Source organism: Sinocyclocheilus grahami, unplaced genomic scaffold (genome assembly GCF_001515645.1).
Source record: "Sinocyclocheilus grahami isolate Dianchi unplaced genomic scaffold, SAMN03320097.WGS_v1.1 scaffold285.1, whole genome shotgun sequence".
Lineage (NCBI taxonomy): Eukaryota > Metazoa > Chordata > Actinopteri > Cypriniformes > Cyprinidae > Sinocyclocheilus > Sinocyclocheilus grahami.
Window position 1 is genome coordinate 1,389,581 of NW_015505464.1, and position 22,096 is coordinate 1,411,676.

Genomic DNA, 22,096 nt, shown 5'->3' on the forward strand with positions numbered 1-22,096 from the left:
GTAAACAGGCAGGAGACAACAGAAACATTTATTTTCTAAAAATAACTCATATCAATCTCAAAAGAATGATGCTCTCCTATGCCTCTGGCTTTCAACATCTACAAAAACAAACATTATTTTACTCTTAGTAAAAAAAAAATTGATAACATGATGGAATTTTGAACTTTACTTGCTTTAACGGTCTTTCCCGCTCTTCTGAAGAAGCTGAGAAAATCGCCTCCTCACACAAGAAGGGTTCTGTGTCCTTAACTCCCGGGGCGGGCACAATGAAGACACAAAGCTCAACATGTCTGAAATATAACATGCAAAACATTACTTTTAACAATTATCACTTCATCAGCCTCAAAATAATTAGGCTAGTCTTTATTACATAACGCCGTTTCCTTTAGGAAACTACATTCAATTTAACCGCGAAGAAGGAAATAACAAATTAACATGTAAATATGTTACTAACCCTCTCTTAACACCTCAAAAAATGTAAATATGACATAAGATACTCACTGATGTTATATTAAAAGCACCTCTTCCGTTTAAGACTATTTCTGAGGCAAAGTCGTATTTTTCAATATACTGTAAGCTCTTTTCAGAGTATTTCCGCCTTCCATGAAATCTCAAGATACTACCGGAATCAAACAATGAATGATGACTTTACATTTTTAATCTTTACTTACCATAAACTGTCTTTCACTCGCACTCGCTTCCATCTGAAGACGCTGAGAAAATGGAGGCATCTCGCACTGGTGTCGTCGAGATACATCCGATGTTAACGTGACGTGCATGCTTTCTTTCACGTCCGCGTTCCCAACCCAAAATTGGGTTAAAACAACCCAGCGTCCTTACCCAGCGGTCTCAACCCAGCATTTGGATTGAAAAAACAACCCAGCGTTTTTTAGAGTGTATGTATACATAAATACAACAAGATAATAATATATAATTAATATAGCATTTTTTGTAGGTTTGCATGGGCAAATTCTCCAAATAAAACATGTTGGACCAACTTCAAAAGTCTGGTGTTACTTGTACTTAAAAGTTGTTATTTTAGTTATGTGGCGTGGATATAGTGTTTTATATCAGAAACACTGTTTTAATCAAGGTTTGACATTTTATGAGTCTTCTGGAGCTGATGTCAGCCTGCTGGTTTTGGCATTTACAAAGCTCACAAAAAGTCACCTTTTTACAAGGGCACAAAACAACAGTCATAAAATGTATAAGCAAAATAAATTATATGACAATGGTTCACCTGATGCCAATGTAATTAATAATTATTTCAACATACACCACAATTTCAAAAGAGCTGTGAGCCATTTTCCCCTGTCACTTCAAAGCAAATGAGACCTGCTGGGGAGAGTTGAACACATTTGGGGCACAAAATAGAGATGTAAACAGATCAGTGAATATCTGGAGAAAAAAAAAGCCTAACCTTCTTTACACATTTCTGCCTGCTTCTCAAAACAGATCCAGAGGAAAATGAGAATCCTCGGGCTTGGAACATGAAAGACATCAGCGCTGAGTTTTCTCCCGAGAGGTTTGGTCACACTAGTGTTTTGAGATGGAAATGAGACCGGAAACAGCTCTGATTGTGTACTTCAGTGCTGCTAGTGTCTTCATCAAAAGGACAACTGTTTAGCTAAAACAAAAATGGGGAAGTTAGGAACAGTTCAACCAAAAATGAAAATTCTGCCATCATTTACTCACCCTCATGTCGTTCCAAACATTTCTGTGGAACACAAAAGGAGATCACTGATGATCTGTCAAGCACCAAAAAAGGACAAAAAAAATGAACATGAAATGATTCATACAATGCAAGACTTATGATATTGCAACTTTATATAAGAAACAGAAATGCAAGACCTTTCATTCTTCCCTTCATCACTGCATTTCCACGTATTTATTCTCATGGTTATGAGACATTAAACATCACTGACTTTGCAGTTTAATGCAGCAAATCTGAACACATGCAAGCACAAGAGATTTGAATGATGGAAATGACTAAATTTCCTTTTTTCATCTGAGCTATTCCTTTACCCAAACAGTGTGGAAAGTTAGAATACTGATCTATATATAGATTGGAGAGGAGCAATTGGATAGAGAGAGTGTGGGAAGAGGATGTTACATATTGTAAGGCAAAATGAAACTTGTGCTGAATAAGTACTTTCCATCCATCTCAACCTGAAACTTTGTTCTATCACTCCAGAGAACTGTGGTTTTTCCTCAAACCCAGAGCGTATTCTGTGGACTTGCACTGTCACACAACACAGGAACTCAACCAGTAACCGCTCACACTGACGCTTCAATTCTCGCTGTAAAAAGAGTCAATAATCTTTACAGAAGCAGAAGGTAAGAATGTATTACAGTAAAAACCTGTTAAATAGTTAATGTTAAGTTGGTTTACCATATAGTTAAATATTGTAATACATTTAAAGGGGTCATATGATGCGATTTCAAATTTTCCTTTCTCTTTGGAGTGTTACAAGCTCTTGGTGCATAAAGAAGATCTGTAAAGTTGCAAAGACTAAAGTCTCAAATCCAAAGAGATATTCTTTATAAAAGTTAAGAGTCAACCACACCTTCCTAAAACGACTCGTTCTAACACGTCCCCACATACCTACGTCACTATCTGGGAAGATTTGCATAACACCGCCTAAATGTTCACGCAAAGAAAGAAGGCGTAACTTTTATTCTCACTGTAGTATTGTTGTTGCCGCCGCCATGTCGTGAAGGCGCTGTGTGTTTCATTGTGAAAACGAAACTACTTTGTTTGGCCTTTCAAAAGAGGATGATACCTGCTTCGTCATGCCTGGAGCTGATCCGTGCTGTTTGCTGAGGAAATACTACAACTTTGCGCTGTGGATCACCGGATCGTCTTTCACCGTGGACGAAGCGGAGTCCAGCCCGGGTTCGTCACATATGGTTGCCGCAAGCCTCCTTCGTCGAATTCGCCGGCCGCGCCGTTCTCAAGCCCACCGCTTCTGCTCACTCTAGCCCTCCGGCCGTTCCTCACTCTAGCCCCTGGCCTCTGCTCTCTCTAGCCCGCCGTGTGTGACGCTGTGTTTCGTTGTGAAAGTGACTACAGTATGTGGGAAATAATGTGTTTTTTTAACCTTAAACCGCATAAACACATTTCATTACACCAAATACACAAAATAATGTTCTTTTTAGCAACATCATATGACCCCTTTAACATTATAATACTTATATGGAATTTTACATGAAAATGGTCAAAAAAAAAATTTGGGAAGTAAAATACAGTATATTGTTTATGGTTAAAACATTCAACAAGACAATACATTAAGTTTTGAAGTAAAATATTTGAATATTTAATGTTTTAGTAATGCGAAGCACTGTAAAAAAAAAAGTTTAAAAAGTAAAAATCTACCATTTTTTTTTTAAATATAGTAAAAATATATACACTTGCAGTCAAAAGTCTGGAATAATTAAGATTTTTTTTATATTTTTCAAAAAAATCTCTCATGCTCACCAAGGCTGCATTTATTTGATCAACAATACAGCAAAACAGTAATATTGTGAATAATTTTCACAATATAAAATAACTGTTTTCTATTTGAATATTTTTTTAAATGTAATTTGTTCCTGTGATCACTCTAACATGCTGATGTGCTCAAGAAACATTTCATATTATTATCAATGTTGAAAACAGCAAAAATTTTAATTTTAAATTGTAATACTATTTCACTACATTACTTTTTTACTGTATTTTTGATTAAATAAATGCAGCCTTGGTGAGCTCAAGATACTTCTTTTAAAAAACATTAATCCCAGCATATGTATTTTTTATTACAGTGATTTTTTGGCAACCACAGCTTGCCAGAGAGTTATGAATTTAACAGGATTGTTTTTATAGCGTGTATAGTGTCAAACTTTACCATCATATTGTCCCTTTAACGGAAAGCAATTGCTTACAGGTGAACGCGAGTTTCATTCCCAGTTCAATTTTCATCGGTGGACCGGCCTAGCCACAATGTGTGGCACATGTTTAATGAGAAAGATAAGGATTAAGACATTGATGAAATAGATAGTGCCACTCTCCGCCCTGCAGTGCAAACATGAAGGGAAGTGGGTGAATTACGACACACCATGTCTGCCTGCAGTGCTTTTGTAATTACAGTGGAAGTCACCATATTTCTTACCATTAATATGGCATGAAAGTCCCTAGGGGAGCTGTCAAATTCCCACAAAACAAAGCATCATGGGTAGGTGGTGCTGATGATAATCTTAAACCTTTCTTCTCTAACTGGAAAATGTATTCTGAAAGATCCCAAAAAAGCAACACTGTTACATATTCTGAAAAGCAAGCTGCTAACTTACAAATGTATGGCGGGGTACGTGCTGAATCGGTTATTTGAATCTATAAAATAATGTTGACGTGCCCTTTACAGGATCAGCAATATTATTTACATGTAAATTGACAATAAGATTGTTTTCAGGATGGGTGCTATTTTATAAATCTCCGCAACCATGCTGAGTCAGAGAACAGAGAGTGCTTGAGCAGGAGCTGTGGATTATGTAAACCAGACAGTTTAATGTTATTGTAGGACAAGGATGTTTAAGTTCATGGCATCCTTTACGGGAGCAGCTCGTTCCCCCGTTCCCTGATCTGCTGCACTCTGGAGTCTCTCCTGTCATTAAACTCACCAAGTGGAAAAACAGAAACCATCACGACAAAGAGCTTTTCGCAGCTGCTTCCAGGGAGACAATCCTCTAAACGGCCATCTTCCTAATATAACACCTGATAGAACAACTGTGCAAGAAAACACAACATTAGGACATCCAATTGATAACAGATTGCCAGTTACATTCTAATAATTGTATGTTTACTAGAGCTGGCAAATGATTACAAAAATGTAATTTAATTATATATGCTAATTAATCTTCTTTTTTTAAATAAAGCATAAAATTAAGATATATTACATTGGAGAGACATTACGAAATGTTAATGTATTGTTTGTGTTTTTCTATCAGGTTATTTGGCCCAGTACAGCTGTTTATGAACGTATAAGAACCACGAAGGTACTTCAAGCCTGAATTGCTCCAAAGGTAGGTTATTTTTCACTGCATATTTTCATAATCAGTTGCTTTAAATTAACACTTATTAACTCTTAAACAGCCCTAATCATTAATTATATCTAATTTATGTAACAAAGCATGTGTAGTTTAATAAGTTTAAATAAGTTTCAATTAAACACACACACACACACACACACACACATATATATATATATATATATATATATATATATATATATATATATATATATATATATATATAAAATAAGCAGACAATATAAATAAATATGTAGTTAAACAAATAAAAGAAATAGGAATCTGGATGATAAAAGCGTGTGTGCACTTTATTAATTGTTAATTCAGGGTCAAAAAAAAGAGAGAATCCATTAGCCTTTAATCCAGCTCTCTAAAATAGACTGAACAGCATATAGTTGTATGATGGCACTCAGCCAACGTTCCCCATCAAAGGGCCATTTTCATTCAGAGGTTTATTTTTAGAAAGAAAGACGTCTTTTTTATCCTCCTTCAATCCTCTCACAACCCTTTGTCTGGCTAATGCAGAGAAATAATGGGGTGGTTTAAGCTCTCAAGCTCTATATGTTCTGAAATAACTCGCCTTTTCCATTCTGGCAGTAAGCGATGTTACTGTATATACAGTCTTTATCTGTATTTGTCTCACTGACCAGGAGTTGGGGGGTCTTTTCCAGTGGTGCGCAGGCCATCTGCACTCTGCTGCTCTGTAATCAGCAGTGAAAACACATTTCATGGGCCTGATTGCTCAGGGCGTCTGCACAACTGCAGAGACAGGGCCTGGAGTCTGCATTACACACTCGTGCTTAAAACCAGCTGATGTGTGAGCCCTTCATCAAAGCTCCCTCTCCAGCAGGGGTGAGAGGGCTGGGAAAAGGCTTTGGACCTCTAGGGTTCATGGTAACATGGTGAGTGGGAGGGTAACATGTCTCATCCGGTGGTGATGGCATTCGAAAATTCTCTCTGTGTTTCTCGCCTGCTGTTCGACAGGCCCGGTGGATGGCTTTCAAGACAAGCTTTAACAACCAAAAACCGTATTTGTTAGAGAAATACAATTTGGGATCTGGAAAATGGCAACGAGTCCTCGTTGGAATCTACAGTCTATCTTGTTTTCATTTCCGAGGCCTTGTGTGTCACTTTTCTCAGTATCACAGTCTGAAAATTGCACCTCCATTTTGTAATTATTTCTGCATGGGCCCGGCGTGAGGAATGACATTAGAGGAGATGATTACGACCTAGTGGATGTGGCGCTCAGAGGAGGGAACATTAATTCCAGGGCACAAGCAACCGTTTCCAACACACATTCTTAGATACTGCACACATCCTTTCACAAGCTTTTGGTGCCAAACGTGACTGCTTAGCCACCAGTGCTGAGGGGCTAACAAACTCAAAGTAGCGTAACTACTAAATTAACTAAATTTTTCAATAGTGTAAAAGTAGTAGGGCTGTCCCCGACTAAAGATTTTTCTGGTCGACTAGTAGTCGTTAATTTTAAGCATTAGTCGACTAATCGCACATTTATCAATAAACCATTTAAATCATAATACTGAGTCTTTAATTGCCTACATTGCCTAATAAGCACTCAAGCACACGCATAATGTTTGCCACAGCACACCGGCAGAAGTAATGATTATGAATGTGTCAGAGAAAAACTGTAAGAAACAATTTAACATTGTAATATTGATACACTAGTGCTTTATTTGGTTTTAGATTAAGAGATGAAGTCAGTCGACACTGACTCGTCATCTAGTAGTGTCATCAGTAGTGATGCGCCTGTATGCATGTTTCATACAGATTACATAATCTGAGAATATTTGTTTTCCATTTGAATTGGTTCATTTGAAAGTAGACGTTTCACTCTCTATAGATATATTTTTCTGTCTGTAAGGCAAAGATATACATGGAGTTTCACGCTCAAGTTCACAGAGACCGAGATGGCAGAAAGCGCATCCTGTTTGCTTTCATTATTTTACAAAAGTGCAATGTTTTGTTGTTATTGTGAGTGCACACAAATAAACGTAGCAGTCTTTACCAATTCGAAAGATGTATTACTCTTATCTGTATGACCAAAGCACACCGGTGCCTCCATCTGTCCTGCAGTGAGCGCGTTACTGTTCAGCTAACACACACCGCACAGACACTTCAATAGCGCACATTTCTCTAGGTTACAGTTTTTCTCAGTCACTTTGGTGCATTTCTCAGATCAGAAATGAAATTCTCAAAACTACTTGTTCAACCTCCACATCATCTAGTCAACTGTGCACATCATAAAATCAGTTTCTCATTCTTTTGAACAAGTTGCGATTGCTTTGGTACATTCATGCAATTGATTATGTACATTTGTCTGTGGTTTCCTACGCTATCAGTTGGTAATGTCATGTTGCTTAAAATGTACTATATAGTTCTCTGTGCAACAGTCTTACCCCACTAGGCATTAGTTCATTTTATAAGTCACCAAATGCAAAATGGTTGATCCAGTTGTCATAATCTGTCAAGCATATTTTCCACACATTTCTATTAGACTTTGTGTAAATTTGCCATGAATTGTGGCTAGTAATCTAGGCTACTTTTTAACTGCACACTCAAATGCTCACGAAGAAGAGTGCTTGAGTGTTCGGCTGAGTCATGTTTTATGATGTGAGATTAATGTAAACACAGCCCACTATAAACACCCTTGTAATTTGCTTCAACCTTTTCAAACTTTGTGAATTATTATTTTAGGTTCAAAGGGTGTTTGTAAGGAATTGAAAGCAAGCAGACTACGGCTGTTTCTAAAGCATTCAGTGCCACTAAGCTCAGAATCGATTCAAGGGAGTATCGCAATGCATTCGGAAAATTTCATAATCGATGCAGAATCATTTCTTGATTCACAATGCATCGATTTATTGTCCCAGCCCTAATGCACAGACTAGTCTGTCTGGAATGCACAAACACTGTCACTGGACTGTTATATCAACACTATTTGGAGTGCTGCGCAATCTGCCAATCAGATTTAAGGACCAAAATTGTTGTAAAATTAAATAAATTACTTTAAAAAAGCTATTGCTCCATCAAAAGCTTCAATGAACTACTTTTTTAGTATTGAGTAGTGTAGCTCACTACGTTTTAAAAGTATAGCTTGAATGTAAAGTAGGAGTCGCCTGCAGTTTGACAAGCTTCAGTTTCAAAGTAGCTTTCCAATGGTGTCACCCACAGAGTAACTGGTTAAACAGAATCACAAAAATGTTGCCTCAGCCTGAAATTCAATATGATTTCTTAACTGTCCCAGAGTGCTTTGGGGGAAGTTCATCATTTATATGATATGTTACCTGCAATGTGCAGACATTTGAGAGTAGAGATATGGCAGATTGGGGCTCACATTCCACTTGTCTGCCATATAAAGTCACAAAAGAAACTCACAAATGTCATTTTCCACACACGGCTTGTAGCGCGGGGGTATGCAAGATTCACAGCATGATTTATAACGCTTGTGTGACAGCTGAACGGTGGCCATATCATGAGATGGGAGCTCATTTCAAACTGCAAGCGCGGGTCTATTCACATGGTCAGCGGTTTGCGTTAATTTCTCTTCCTCTTTCTCTCCCTGTCTCTGTTCTACTCGTCTCTGTCAGCTCCCCTCAATGGGGTTGGTTAAATCGTCCATAACACATAAACGCTCATTTATAAAAGCTGACAGACATGGCAGTCGTTTACAGAAATTAATTACCTTCCACTGGAGCTTCATGCGTCAGTCACGCTAGACCAGTCTCAACTACCTCCATTAGAGACACCTCCACCTACTGAGAGACAGACAGAGAGGGAGACCCATAAAACACATCTTTTCTTGCCAATAATTTTATTCATGATGGAATTCCGGACAGAAAGCCAAATTGTTTTGCTTTTTTTGTTGTTTTTCTGGAAAAGGCAGCGACTTTCATTAATCTGTGGTTGGTTAATGAAGCCAATCTGTTGAACGTTCATACGACGCCACCATGACTCTCTAATTACGGACACAGATCAGTTGAGCTTGGTTAGCTTTTAGCTTAATGAATGCAACATGGCAGAAAGTGCTACATCTCGGCTCTATTAACGGAATAATAATTTATCCATTGCCGCTTTTGCAGAGATTAAAATGAACTGGTATTTTTATTGCCGTTTCTCCAGCTCTACGGCGGCGTATTAATGCAAACTTGTCACCCGTAATCTCTGCTTGGTGTGATTTTCTGAGAAAAGCCTCTCCATCACTTGTTTATCAGGGTATACGCCAAATGAAAAAACAGGAACAAGTTTAATATCCACCCGTTTCAACATGAAACGGCATTTGCAACCCATTTTACTTTGGCAATTTGATGTATTTCCGAGCGAAGCAGGATGTTCAACGAGATAAAAATGTAGGGTGGGAAATTACGAAGACAAATACGCTATATATTTCTTTGGAATACCATGTGCAATAAGACCAAGAATGTGTTTTAAAATGAAAGTCCACCCAAAAACTGCCTTTTTGAAAAATGTCAACTGCTTTTGTTCTTACAATGAAAGTAAAGGGGTACAGTGATATTTTGGACACCATTAACTTTCATTACACGGACAAAAACAGTTCTTTCCACCAAAGAAAGGAAGTCATACAGTTTGGGACCAACATGTGGGTGAATAAATGAAAAGTAAATTGGCTTATATTAGATTTTTTTTAGGTTGTTTTCCTTTTTCTTCTCCCCACCCAGCTCTTTCTCATTTCATTCTTACATTAACCATTCTTCTAAAGCATTTAAAACCTATCCTCACACCCTCCTCTTTGAGCCAGCTCACTGTAGTAACGCCAGTTACCCAAATGACACACTTAAAGAAACGTAGGATGAAATCAGTCATTTGAAGAGCAGAAGATTGCGCTTCTTGTAGCGCCGCGTGTCTGGTGTGAATCTGTGGCCGCTCTTTGCCGGCAGAGGATCTAATAAGTGCGCCGCTGTGCTGTGGGTCGCCCAGTGTGAGATTAGAGGAACTCTATTAAACTTTATGGCTTCGAGTCGAAGTGCGGGGAACAAAGCTGTGTGAAATGAACCTCAACTACCCCGGGACTTAACAAGGCACTCATGAGTGATAAAACACACTGGGACGTTTTCTTGGAGATGGGTGGGTTGGTTTCGAGCCCACCTACTTCACCGATTTTTCAAAACATATTGTGTTTTCTCACCCATTTGAGCACTGCTTTCAGAGGAAGTTGAGATATTGCTGGTATTAGGTGTCTGCCATTTCAAAAGTTTTTACTAAAGAGTGCCTTTTAACCCTTCTGTGTTACAGTTGTGGGCTATTTTGATGTTCGAAAAATTTTACAGAATTTCTCGTATTGTATTATTGCTGTAGTATTCAATATGCATACTGTGCAATATATAAATATCCTGTATGAACAGAATACCTGAAGAGAACAGTATACAACAATACATGCTGCATGGTATATTGTATTCCACAATGCATGTGTTCAACTTGACCTTTCATTTCCAGTGTGATGGATGAAACGGAAGTAGCTGTGATTTTTAACATTGAGAATTGCATACTATAGCATACGATTTCTGCCATATGTATATACACTATAATGTAGAAATAATTAGAGAAGTACACTAGTATGCTATTCTGAACATAATGTAGCTATTCATTTCTTGATTAGTTGATTGGACTGCCAAATGTTAAAGTTTTACTAGGCCTGCATATTTAAAACATTTAACTAATATTAGTTTTCTGCAGTTAATAGTAATTTACTATACTGTCTGTGTGTGTGTATTTAGACAAGCATACATTACTGGTAAGTATGATAAACGAGGTAGGGTGTCCTACATAGGGCATCCATCCACTTGTGGGACGTGCAGCCATTTAGGAAACCATGGTTTGCAGGACCTGGAGAAAATGTTGACATGAGAGCAGGTAGCACTAACTAGCACTAAGTGAATATTAGTAAGTATCAGTATTAGGTAAATATTTGTATAGATTTAGGAATCTAAAAATGGATGTTGCATTAAATATGTTTTTTTTAAGTGTTAAACAGACAATATTAATCACAAAACATTAACATATTAAATATCCCAGCTCAAATTGTTATACAAAACTCAACTTAAAATGCCAAAAAAGGAAAAAAAAAAAGTTTCACTTTATTTTGATGGTCCCTTTAACTCATTGTGTTGACTATTATTAATGTTGCACCTAAATAATTCCCAACTTTAGATTGTTTCCATTCTATTGTTTGCAAACAATGAGCTATAGATAAGAAATGAATATTAATATATCTTGCTTTGATCAATTGATAAAGATTGCTGTGATAAATTGTGTTGGTGAGGTCTGATCGCAAATTGATTATGCATGCATGTTGGATGTGCTCTATTTCTATTCGTTTCTCGTTCGTTTTCTCACACGCTTTGTTTCTAACACTCTCTTTTTCACCCTCCCTCCCTCCCTCCCTCCCTCCCTCCCCCTCTTCATGATTGATGGCATTGCAGCTTTTATCTCAGGTAAGCCTGTACTGTTACTTATCTAGCCCGACTGTCACTGGACGAGAAAGGTGTTTGCTATAGCACCACTCAGACAGCAGATTGGCTGGGCCGGAGCCAGTTGGGATAAACCCCCAGGTGGCGGGACCATGGCCAATGTGGCTGTGCTGAAGTGTGGATGGTACATGCAAAACTACATTTTCACATTGTTTGAGGAAAATTAGTGGTGCTTGTCTGTGCAAAATATTGCACCACAATACTAGAGTTTTGTGGCTGGTTGCCCACTTTCAAGCTATCAGTTAGCTTACCATCTAAACTAACACACTGTTTCATCTGTATAAGCATTAGACTTTAATATTAAATGTGTTAGCTAGAGACTGGTGTAATGAAATAGCACATTAGTGGTAGATTTACGTATTTTCATCTACTGGAAAAGAATGTCGACCTTAATATGCTGTTAATATAGTGATATTCTCCATGACACAGACTCTGGTGTTCAATATTGACTACTAAACCAAAACTTAACACTTTAAGCAAACAGTAGAGGTCTGTTTCTCCTTTTACGTATTAAACAGGCGTTCAACTGACACTACAGTATTACATCCCTGCTTCCATCCAAGGGACACAATTATCCCATGTTTTTTCTGTCGTCCCACAAATGAGCGCAGCCGACTCTATTTTCCCAGCTGTGCAGTAGTCCAGATGAGAGCATGTTTTCTTCTTTGGCTTTTTGAGAATGGTACCCCTGAGTTGCAGGGAGCGTGTCCAGCTCCATTTGCAGAGTTCTTTGAAGACCGTAGCAAGAACAATTACGGCGTCATGGCACCGGCCTCGTTCTGTGAGCGTCTACTCATGCTAACCCTACACAATCATTCCAGAAAAGCCCCAAAACATCATGCAAATTAAGGAAATAAAAAGGCTATTAATTTCAGCTCCTTCACTTTTCGAAACACATCTGACTACCCTTCAGACCAATACATACATCTATGTGGAGTAATATGGAATTAACATGCATCACAAAAACAGATCTTGATTGGATCTATGCCATTATATATGATTTAATATACAGTATTTTTATAAGTTCATATTTTAATTTATCTGTAAATATAAAAATTACATAAAATATTTAAAAAGAAATATACTTATATATTTTCAAAGACAAAAATATTGTCATCAAGAAATGATTGTATCATCATAAGGAATCCAATTTGCCTTGATCCTTTGAGCTAAAAGAGTTGAAAACTCTATGAAAACACACTGTAACTCAAATCTCCCTAGACCAAAATGACCAAAGAAAACTAAGCTGCAAAAAACAGCTTGCTCTGATTTTCTGACCTTTCAGTCTGATCTAACAGTTTGTGCATCATATTTCTGCATGAGCTGTTTTGTGATCCTGCCACAAAATATAATGCAGACTTTAAAAAGGGTGTTATTGAAGGATGGGCAGTTAAAAAAACTATATAGGACTTAACAGCAAACCCACATGTTGTGCGCAAGCAAGCCTTAAAGGCACAACAACAAACAACAAAAAATTGGACGGTTTAGTTTTAAGGATCAGAAACAGGGTGAAAGTTCTCAATTATGAATGCTCTGGCACAAAAAAAAAGCCTTTACTAACATTATACAAAGAATTAAATAAGGAAAAAATTAAATAAAAAATTTATGAAATGACCCCTTTAATAGCGTTTCCATTGTCATCTCTTGAAAAGCAGCTCCATTTGTGTTTTACATTGCTGTTAACTGCTTTGACTTTTAGTGACCATGCACTTGGTGTGCTGTAGTTTATTTGAACCCCTTCCACTGGCTTCTCATCTCTCTCTCTCTCTCTCTCTTTCTCTCTCTCCCTTCCTCCCTCTGTGCCTCAGCATTCCAATCATAGTGACGAGAGAGCTAGACTCGTACACCTCCCTCTCCCTCTTTCTCTCTCCTCCAGCACTGCAGACGTCTATGAGAACCTGTCCTAATGAAAATTAATTGTTGTCTTTCCCAATCGCTGTTTGTTTATTAGGTCTCACATTCCTTTCACTTTAATGCAGTTTTTTGGGTAAACAAATTGGCATAGCTCTCATAATTACTGACGTCAGTCTGCAAACACTTTGCAAACACACAGCCTGCTTTTTCTTTTAGCGCTAATTTGTCACACCCTGAAACTGTCTCTTACGAACAGCCTATCTGCATGTGAACTTTGTTTTAAAAAGCACTGGGAAAATCCTGGGGAAAAAATACCTCAACAATGTCAAAACAATGATCAAAGTGCAAACTCAAGGAAAGAGCATATAGGAATGATTAGGGAGAGATTTTTCAGTTACTTTCTTTTTGAGTCCAATTTTTCTGCTGCAAATAATTGGCCACTGCAACAAACATTATTGCAGAGGTTGTGGGAAACAGCATCTGCTATGAAACTGCACTCTTTCCCAGCACAGCATTTCACTTCCTGGATTTTTAATTTTTTTTGGAATAAGCAACAGTGCTTAAGCCTTATGGAAGACTCTAATTAATGGCCATTTCTGCACTGCACTTATGTACTTGTATGCATGTCAGTGTGTCAGTATATCAGTGTATCAGCCAATGCAAAGTTACCAGCATGTGTCAGTCAAGAGCAAAGAAACATCTTATAGTCATTCATGTTTTATTTATTGAAGAAAGTGAAGTTAAAAATACACTCAGAGGATAAAAAGAAAAGAAAAAACTTGGAAAAAAAGGAGATCAGATGAGGTACAGTCTGCGGTTGACCAGTAGGGGGCCTCGGCTCCTTGCTGTGTTGTCCTCAGTCTCCTCCCCCAGAATGTGAGAGTAGGAGTAAGTCCTCCCCTTCAGCATCTAGTGAAGCCGTGCAGTGGGCGGCAGCTCTCCCATGAGGACAAACAGGGATAGGCTGCTTAAGACACTCCCCTGACTGGGAGTGGTGCAGCCAGCCCTTAGCCCCACCCACCAGGATGAGGAGGAGGAGGAACACGGTGCTGCCCGAGCTGATCCCTTCAATCTTCCCCACAGTGTGGAGCAGCCGGCAGCGCGCACACACACTCACACACTCTCACACAGCCACACATACTCACACTCACTCTCTGACACACACTCGCGTGTGCAACAAAGCAGGCAGTCGAGGGAGGCGTTTAATAAAGAAAAGAACATCACAGAGGAAAAACAGCATTGCTGCACCTGGACTTTTCGGATACTGCAGTCTGCCTGGAGTTTGTGCCGTTTCCTGTGTGCCTCGTAACCTCACGGCTCACATCTGGTCCCGTCAGCTACGCGTGCAGAGATCCAAATCCGACGACTGTCTACACTGCCGCTTTGTGCATCCGCCAGACGAGAACAAAGTGTGTGACTGGGATATCTGACAAGCTCCTCTGGGAACCGACGCTGCACCGACTGTCAGAGAGAAAGAGAGAGAGAGTGAGAAAGAAGGAGCAAGATAGATAGAAAGAGAGAGAGAGAGTCAAAGTCAGGGCATGACCAGGAGAATAGAAGCCGGTTTTCTGGAGAAGTGATCGCCACAGTGCCCCCTCCTCTTCCCGCACCTCCTTCCTTCCTTCTCTCCTCTCTCCTGTGCCGCTGCTCCTTCTTTCTTTGTGCACACCTCCGCTGCTATCCCATCCTCGTACCTCCGCTCTCCTTCCATCACCTCCTCCTCCCCTGCTCCTGAAGACGGTGTGAAGAGGAGAGGCACGGCACACACACACTTGCCTGTGTGCCATATCATCTAATTCTCTCTCTCCATCCTTCCTCTGGCTCCGTCCCTCTCGCGGATCTAGCCTCTAGCCGCGGAACCACAAGCGGAGGCTTTTTGAGTTGTTGGATCCCACACGCGAGTCTCTGTATCCAGCCACAGCCAGAAGGATTCCAGCTACATGGGCAAACGCTTGGAACAGCAACCAATGTACCCCCAGTACACTTACTATTACCCTCACTACCTTCAGACTAAGGTAAGGCACCTTGGTTATCTGGTTTTGTGATATTCTGATTGTCTGCCTCACATGCTTCCTTGCATTCACACAGTTCTGACAGATTACTGACACACAAACCACATGACCGATATTCGACATGGGCCGCTCTCTGGAGGTGCAAGAGTACCCGTTTATCAAGAACGCATGCATACACTATCACACGCAAACTCGTGATCTCCAGATTATCTCCTCTCAGTTGTGTAGCCTGTGGTGGAGGGACTTGAATAATTGCATCCATCTCTCTAAGCCCCAACACCACCCGGATGTGGAGAATTGATTACCATGGGCTGATCGATAGTGTCGAGATGCTATCGGGGCACTGGTGATCTCGGCCTCCCTCTGTGATTTATGAATGTTTTTATGCGGCGCACCCCATAAGAGGCCGGCACTTGTGTAACATGTTTGAGGGAATGAAAGTAGAGAGGGGGCTATGATTGGATCAGAGCAAAAAAAAATGGCTGTCAGAACAAAGGGCGTGAAGATGCATTTTCCTGATCAACTTGGGGTGGGTAAATTACAAAGTGCAAAAGACGAAAGTGAAGGAAGAAAATTTATGGAAAGTCTTTTGGAGGAGTTGCTTGCTCAATGTTGGCCAAATATGCAAGCGTTCCCAAAAGACACATGATAAACGGCAGTGGCCAAGTCGCTCTCCATCATGAAGTGTTTACGACCTCTCTCTTTCCCTCCTTCTACCCGTGTTACACTACCAGAATTCAGTAAGCACTTGGCCAATCTCAGCCTTCAAAATCTCAGAGGAGCTTGTAGAAACAACTTGATTGACACCCTTTATCGCTAGTCTATATGTGACACTAGCAACATGCACCGTATTACCCATCAACACACACACACACTCCCTACTCCTTGTAGCTGCCTTCAAGGTCATGTCAAATTGGATCTTAACCACTTCCGCTGTCTAATGAGTGTCTCAGGGTGTCTCGGAGGGATGTGGGGGCTCGTCCATGCGATTGTCCTTCTCTTTCGCCGCAACCGAAAGTCCTTACAACAATAACTCACCTTGCTAAATAGGGCCTGTCAAAGAGAATGCATGCATATTCAAAAGGTTCAGAAATGTGCAAAGTATGTTGGTGATCCTTATTGAAGTGGAGCACTATGGTGAACACTGGAGCATCATGGGTAATGGTCAAAGGGGCCAGTCTGGGAATAATTATTGATCTGTAGATTATTAAAGGAGATGGAGGAGGTTTTTTGGCACTGGGACGGAGTATCAGATTTCAGATATTCGGTCTCGCCTGTGAAGGATGGGGACCTCATGTGAGCATGGGTCAGCGTGAGTGCGATTGCGTGTGTGTGTGTGATTGAGGATGTAAATGGCCTGTTATTAATCTTGATTCTAGCGTGCTCTCTGAGTGGAGGCATTCCTCTGGGGGAAATCAATCATGAGGGGGAAGAGGGGCAACTGACACACAATCACTGCCCTCGCTCTCTCTCTCTCTCTCTTTCCCTCTCTCCCCTAATAACGCTCTGTGCTCAATGAGAGGCAAATGTTAAGCAGGGGAAATTATGATGCGACAGTAAGCTGTTAATGTCGAGAATCTGTAGTTCAGTTAAATTATTATAAAGACCCTGGTATCAATTACATGTAAATGACTTACTTTCATTGAAGTAGGTTCAAAAGAAAATTAAATGTGGCTGGAAATCCATCCATTGTTTTATAATATGGGTCATAGATATCACTGAACATTAAATTAGGTGCAAGCAATATCAGGCCTTACAGCAAGATTTGTTATACAAAGTGAACAGATTGCAAATGCAGATTCAATTTCTACTTTTCTTCCTGACAATTTAACAAGATCTATCTATCTATCTATCTATCTATCTATCTATCTATCTAAACCTTAAAACTTCACTTCACAAAACTTTTTTAAAGATTTCAAACAAGGCTTTGTCAAGACAAAATTTACAGTTTGTCTTGGCAAATTTTGCTTTTCTATTTAAAAAATTAAATAAATTTTAAACATAATTTGATTTTACTTCCTTACAACCAAATTCGAATTGCAATTCTTTATCCCTACTGTAACTCAGTTCAAAGACAAGAATTGCATTGGAATTTTAAATCTACAGTACCAATATCACACCACCCCTTCCCTTTCCCCTTGCAGGGATTAGCTGAACATGGGTGAATGTATAAACGTGAGTGTGTGAGCTGAGGTATCCTTGACAGCAGTCATACACCAGTGGGATATAAAATAGAATTTAAGGGAGGTAATTCCCCCCTGGTATTGTGTCAACAGAGGCCAGTGGGGCCCCGTCTTCCATTCAATCAGCAGCTAGAAGTCAGAGCTTTACGGTGTGTGTGTGCATTAATGTTTCGAAAGAAGGGAAAGGGGAAGACAGCCAAAGCGAGCACTCAAATTCAGAGCCATGAGATTGTGTATGCGAGCATGTGTGTGTGTGTGCGGTGTTCGGTTACACTCTGTGGGGTCAGCTTTATGTACAGCAGAAATAACATCCAGTCGGCCGTTGAAACCTCTCCTCTCAGTGGGAGTGCACGCTAACTGCCCTGCAGTGAGGTGACACATGGCTTGCCAGCAACGTTCCCGCTGCATTATGGGAATGGTGCATATATGTGGCTCATTATATTTCCGCTGCTCTCAATGTCATTTAGGATTATCACGTTGTGATACTTACTCCGCTTGTGGATAATTACCAGATTGATGCTTCATTTTCCTCTAGCGGCACCTATTTTTTACCACATGGGTGAAAATGCTCTCATCTCCCCTCCTCCAAACAACCTTGATCTGAATAATTAAACTCGTTAATGGACACGCAAATTTCAGGTATCAACGACAATTCGATTTTCGGTATTCATTACCAACACTGTCATTAAACAGTTGAAAGGCTAGATTAAAATCCACAAGCACACTCAGCCGTTTCACACACAAATTACTGACTGCAACAAATTGAGTAATTTAGCCCTAGAATAAGCTTAAAATTTTGAATAATTGTCTGGTTGTTATTTTTAAAAAATGTGGTTATTCGATCTATCAGATATCATTGGAAGACAAAGCCTGACTCCTAATCACTTGCCCAGTCCAGAGTTTTCCCTTTGAGAGTACAATAACATTACTTGTAATAGAATTACATGATGTTAGGCTATAATACTGTTTCTAAAAAAAAATCTAATATTTGGGTTGTTTTTACTCTAATGCATTTTTTGCTATTTGAGTTTTTCTTCAGAGTTGCTGTTGGAAGCGATCCATAATGACATACGCAGAAACATGAACTTGTAAGAGTGCAGGCTTTGTATGCCTGTGTGAATTATACATGTAAACACTTCCGTCGGGAAAGCCTGCACTGTAAAATGCTTGCTGTAAGTGTCTGCCTGTAACCATCGAGTTGGAGATGTCAGATCTGCCTAGAGTGCTAAATTATGCTTGTCCGTGTGTAATTTTTCTGTTAGCATTGGAGTGTGCATCTAAGCCACAAATAGGGCCCTATGAATTCAGTTTTATTTTTTCCCAACCTTCGTGTTGTCTGTTTTCATTTTTCTGGATTCTGTTTTATTGGTTCAATGAAATTTTAATAATCTAAATCGATGTCAAATCAATTCAATTCATAAAATGTTTAAAATGTGTTAAATTTTTAACAATAATATTATCCTATTGTTTTTTCCCCCAGAAATTCTGATGTCTTTTAATTTTTTCTGGATTTGTTTTTTATTTAATACAAACTTAATAATCAAATGAATGCATAAAACCATGACAGTTTAATCTTTAAAATGTAATCAAATGAAAATTCCTTTAATTTTAATTTTTTTGGAAACAATGTAATGCACAACAGAGGATTACTGTTGAAATTAAAACGTATACAAATTGTGTGATATGTGTGAACATTTTTAAAAACAAAGTTTTAATAAACTGTACGGTATTATTATTCAATTTATTCATCAAAATTCTGTTTTTATTACTGGATTCCACAGTTCCATACACATTTTCCACATCGATGATCGTTGTGTAGGGACCTACACAAATCTGGTCATATTTGAAGAAACTCTTACAGTCTATGTTAGGGTTAGGGTCTATTCATAAAGTCTCTCATTTGTGAGGCTGTGAATGTCTTTTCACTCTGAGGTTTCTATTTAATGTTGAACATCAGTAAGTTGCGAGAACAAAAATACTGTATAGTGTCACATGACCTCATTTAGTCAGAAAGCACACATTAAACTACACCACTATGCAGTCTAATATTCACAAGAGAAATGGTTTTAAATACAAGCATTCATATTTTTAGTCCATCAATGTTCTTCTCTTTTCCTCCCTGTCTTTCTCTCATCTTCCCTCCCTTTTCCTCTCTCTCTCTCCCTCTACTGTGTCCTGGGCATTCTCTCTAGCCATCTGTTCAGAGGGGTGGGGTTCACTCTGAAAAGAGGAACATACTTGGCAAACATACCCTCATAGGTTGATAACATTTATGCCCAAGATTGTCCTCGTTTCAGGGGTGAAACGCTTTGCATTAGTCACGAACATGAAAAGAAAAGAATACAAAGTGCACAAAAGAGCTGTTTGTAGTAGTAGTTCAATATTTTCTGGCCCATTCTGAAGGTGAAATGTGTTCTAGATCTTCACATCTTGCATCAGAGAGTAATAACTCTCATGCGTATCCAGTCACACAAAACCAATATAAGAATGTGCAAGAAGAAACTTTCATTGTCACTCACACGATGCTGAGTTAAAGTACTCGTACAATAGCGCTGATAAAAAGATAGTTCTGGCTGTAAAATCTGATCCGGTGAGACACTTCAATAGAAAAACAAAAGACCACACTTCATTTTCATTCTATATTAAGGCACCAAACTATTACAAAAAAACTTAAGTGGCTCATTCATAGCTCTAGTACACTTAATAGAGTTTTCATGTTTTATTCAGGACTCTACGGACCAATGAATTTCCCTTTTCCATGAATCATATAAGGATTCAAAAATTATTTAGATTTGTTTGAAAGCAGAGGAATGCACACACATGCGTCATGGTACTCTCATGAACACGTCGAAGACTTACATAGAAGAGAAGATATTATTGAATAAACTCATTATTTTTGTTTTCTTTGTGTAAAAAATGTATTCTTGTAGCTTCATAAAATTAAGGTTGAGCCACAGATGTCACATGGACTGTTTTAACAATGTCTAATGCTGGTAATCAAATACTTCCATAGTATTTCTTTCCCCACTATGGAAGTCAATGGGGACCAACAACTGTTTAGTTCTTCAAACATTTTCAAAATAGCTTCTTTCGTGTTCCACATAAGCACTTACACATGTTTGGAATGACATGAGGCTGAGTAAAGGATGACAAAATTTTCATTTTGTGTGAAATATTCCTTTAAGCAAATTGAACAAGTAGCAAAAAGTCATTTTCTGAGTGTGTGGAATAGAAACAGACTTATGAACTACACTATTAGGTGCTATACTGTTATATAAAAAGCCTCTTATGCATGTGTATCTGGTCACTGTCACCTTTATCTGGAACTAACTGCAAGCGAGTATTCATCCATGACCAGCACTCATGTGTGGTCCAAGCTGTAATGGGGCGATCTGAGCTAGCTAGTTGGTTTCTGTGGGCTTGAGATAAGCACTTACACATGTTTGGAATGACATGAGGCTGAGTAAAGGATGACAAAATTTTCATTTTGGGTGAAATATTCCTTTAAGCAAATTGAACAAGTAGCAAAAAGTCATTTTCTGAGTGTGTGGAATAGAAACAGACTTATGAACTACACTATTAGGTGCTATACTGTTATATAAAAAGCCTCTTATGCATGTGTATCTGGTCACTGTCACCTTTATTTGGAACTAACTGCAAGCGAGTATTCATCCATGACCAGCACTCATGTGTGGTCCAAGCTGTAATGGGGCGATCTGAGCTAGCTAGTTGGTTTCTGTGGGCTTGAAAGAGCCAGAGGAGAAAGGCACCGGTCCTGAGGTAATGGCCCTGCTGCATTTTTAATAGAGGACCACTTTGTAACAACCCGAGCCTGATGGTTTCTCCCCTTTTAAGGGCCCTGCCATTTCTTTTTTACACACAGCTTGCTTTTAGGCCACTGAAGTAAGTGCTCGACAAAGCCTGTGTTCAGGGATAAATGGTCGAGGAGGAACGAGCCAAAGCTGTGAAAGGCTGCGGCAACACAGGGACTCATCGACGTTTTACCGTCGGCGTTCGATCCAGTTCCTCATTGGCGCTGTCGCTTCTGGGCTTTGCCTACTTGCATCTTTGAGATAAACATGATTTTAGTTAGAGGCTGAGTGTTCAGCTGTAAATATAGATCTGGTGTGGATTCTGGAAGAAGATAGTGTTTTCTCGGGGAGCAGGGATGTGTTTGATTTGGGATTTTGGAACGGATCAATCATCTAGATGTAAGGGTGACGTATGACGCCATCGTCAGCGGTCGCGCATGCATGTGCATATGTATAAATCTGGTGGTTTAATGAGCTTCAAGTTGTAATTAGCGGTTAGGAAAGCTGCTTTTGCTATGAATTCACACAGAGAGCGCAGAGGAACAGCCTGTGCAGCTTGGCTTCAGTCACAAATGATAACCACACGATTTCAAGAAAAAGAGGAGGGATGTTGGTGGCAGCCTGCTCCTCCTTCACAGTGTAGTGCCTTTCAGCTGCTCCTGTCATCTTTT

The 22,096-nt window shown here is 39.2% G+C and overlaps 1 protein-coding gene across 2 annotated transcripts in view; it reads left to right on the plus strand.

Annotated features, from left to right (window-relative positions):
* Positions 1 to 14,477: 14,477 nt before the first annotated feature.
* Positions 14,478 to 22,096, plus strand: part of rbms3 (RNA binding motif, single stranded interacting protein) — a 155,816-nt gene continuing 148,197 nt past the window's right edge. For both annotated transcript variants that reach the window (XM_016292450.1, XM_016292449.1), the window contains exon 1: positions 14,478 to 15,433. In XM_016292450.1, the coding sequence (XP_016147936.1) occupies positions 15,359 to 15,433 (75 nt within the window). In that variant the 5' untranslated portion in view covers positions 14,478 to 15,358. The remainder of the gene's footprint in view (positions 15,434 to 22,096) is intronic.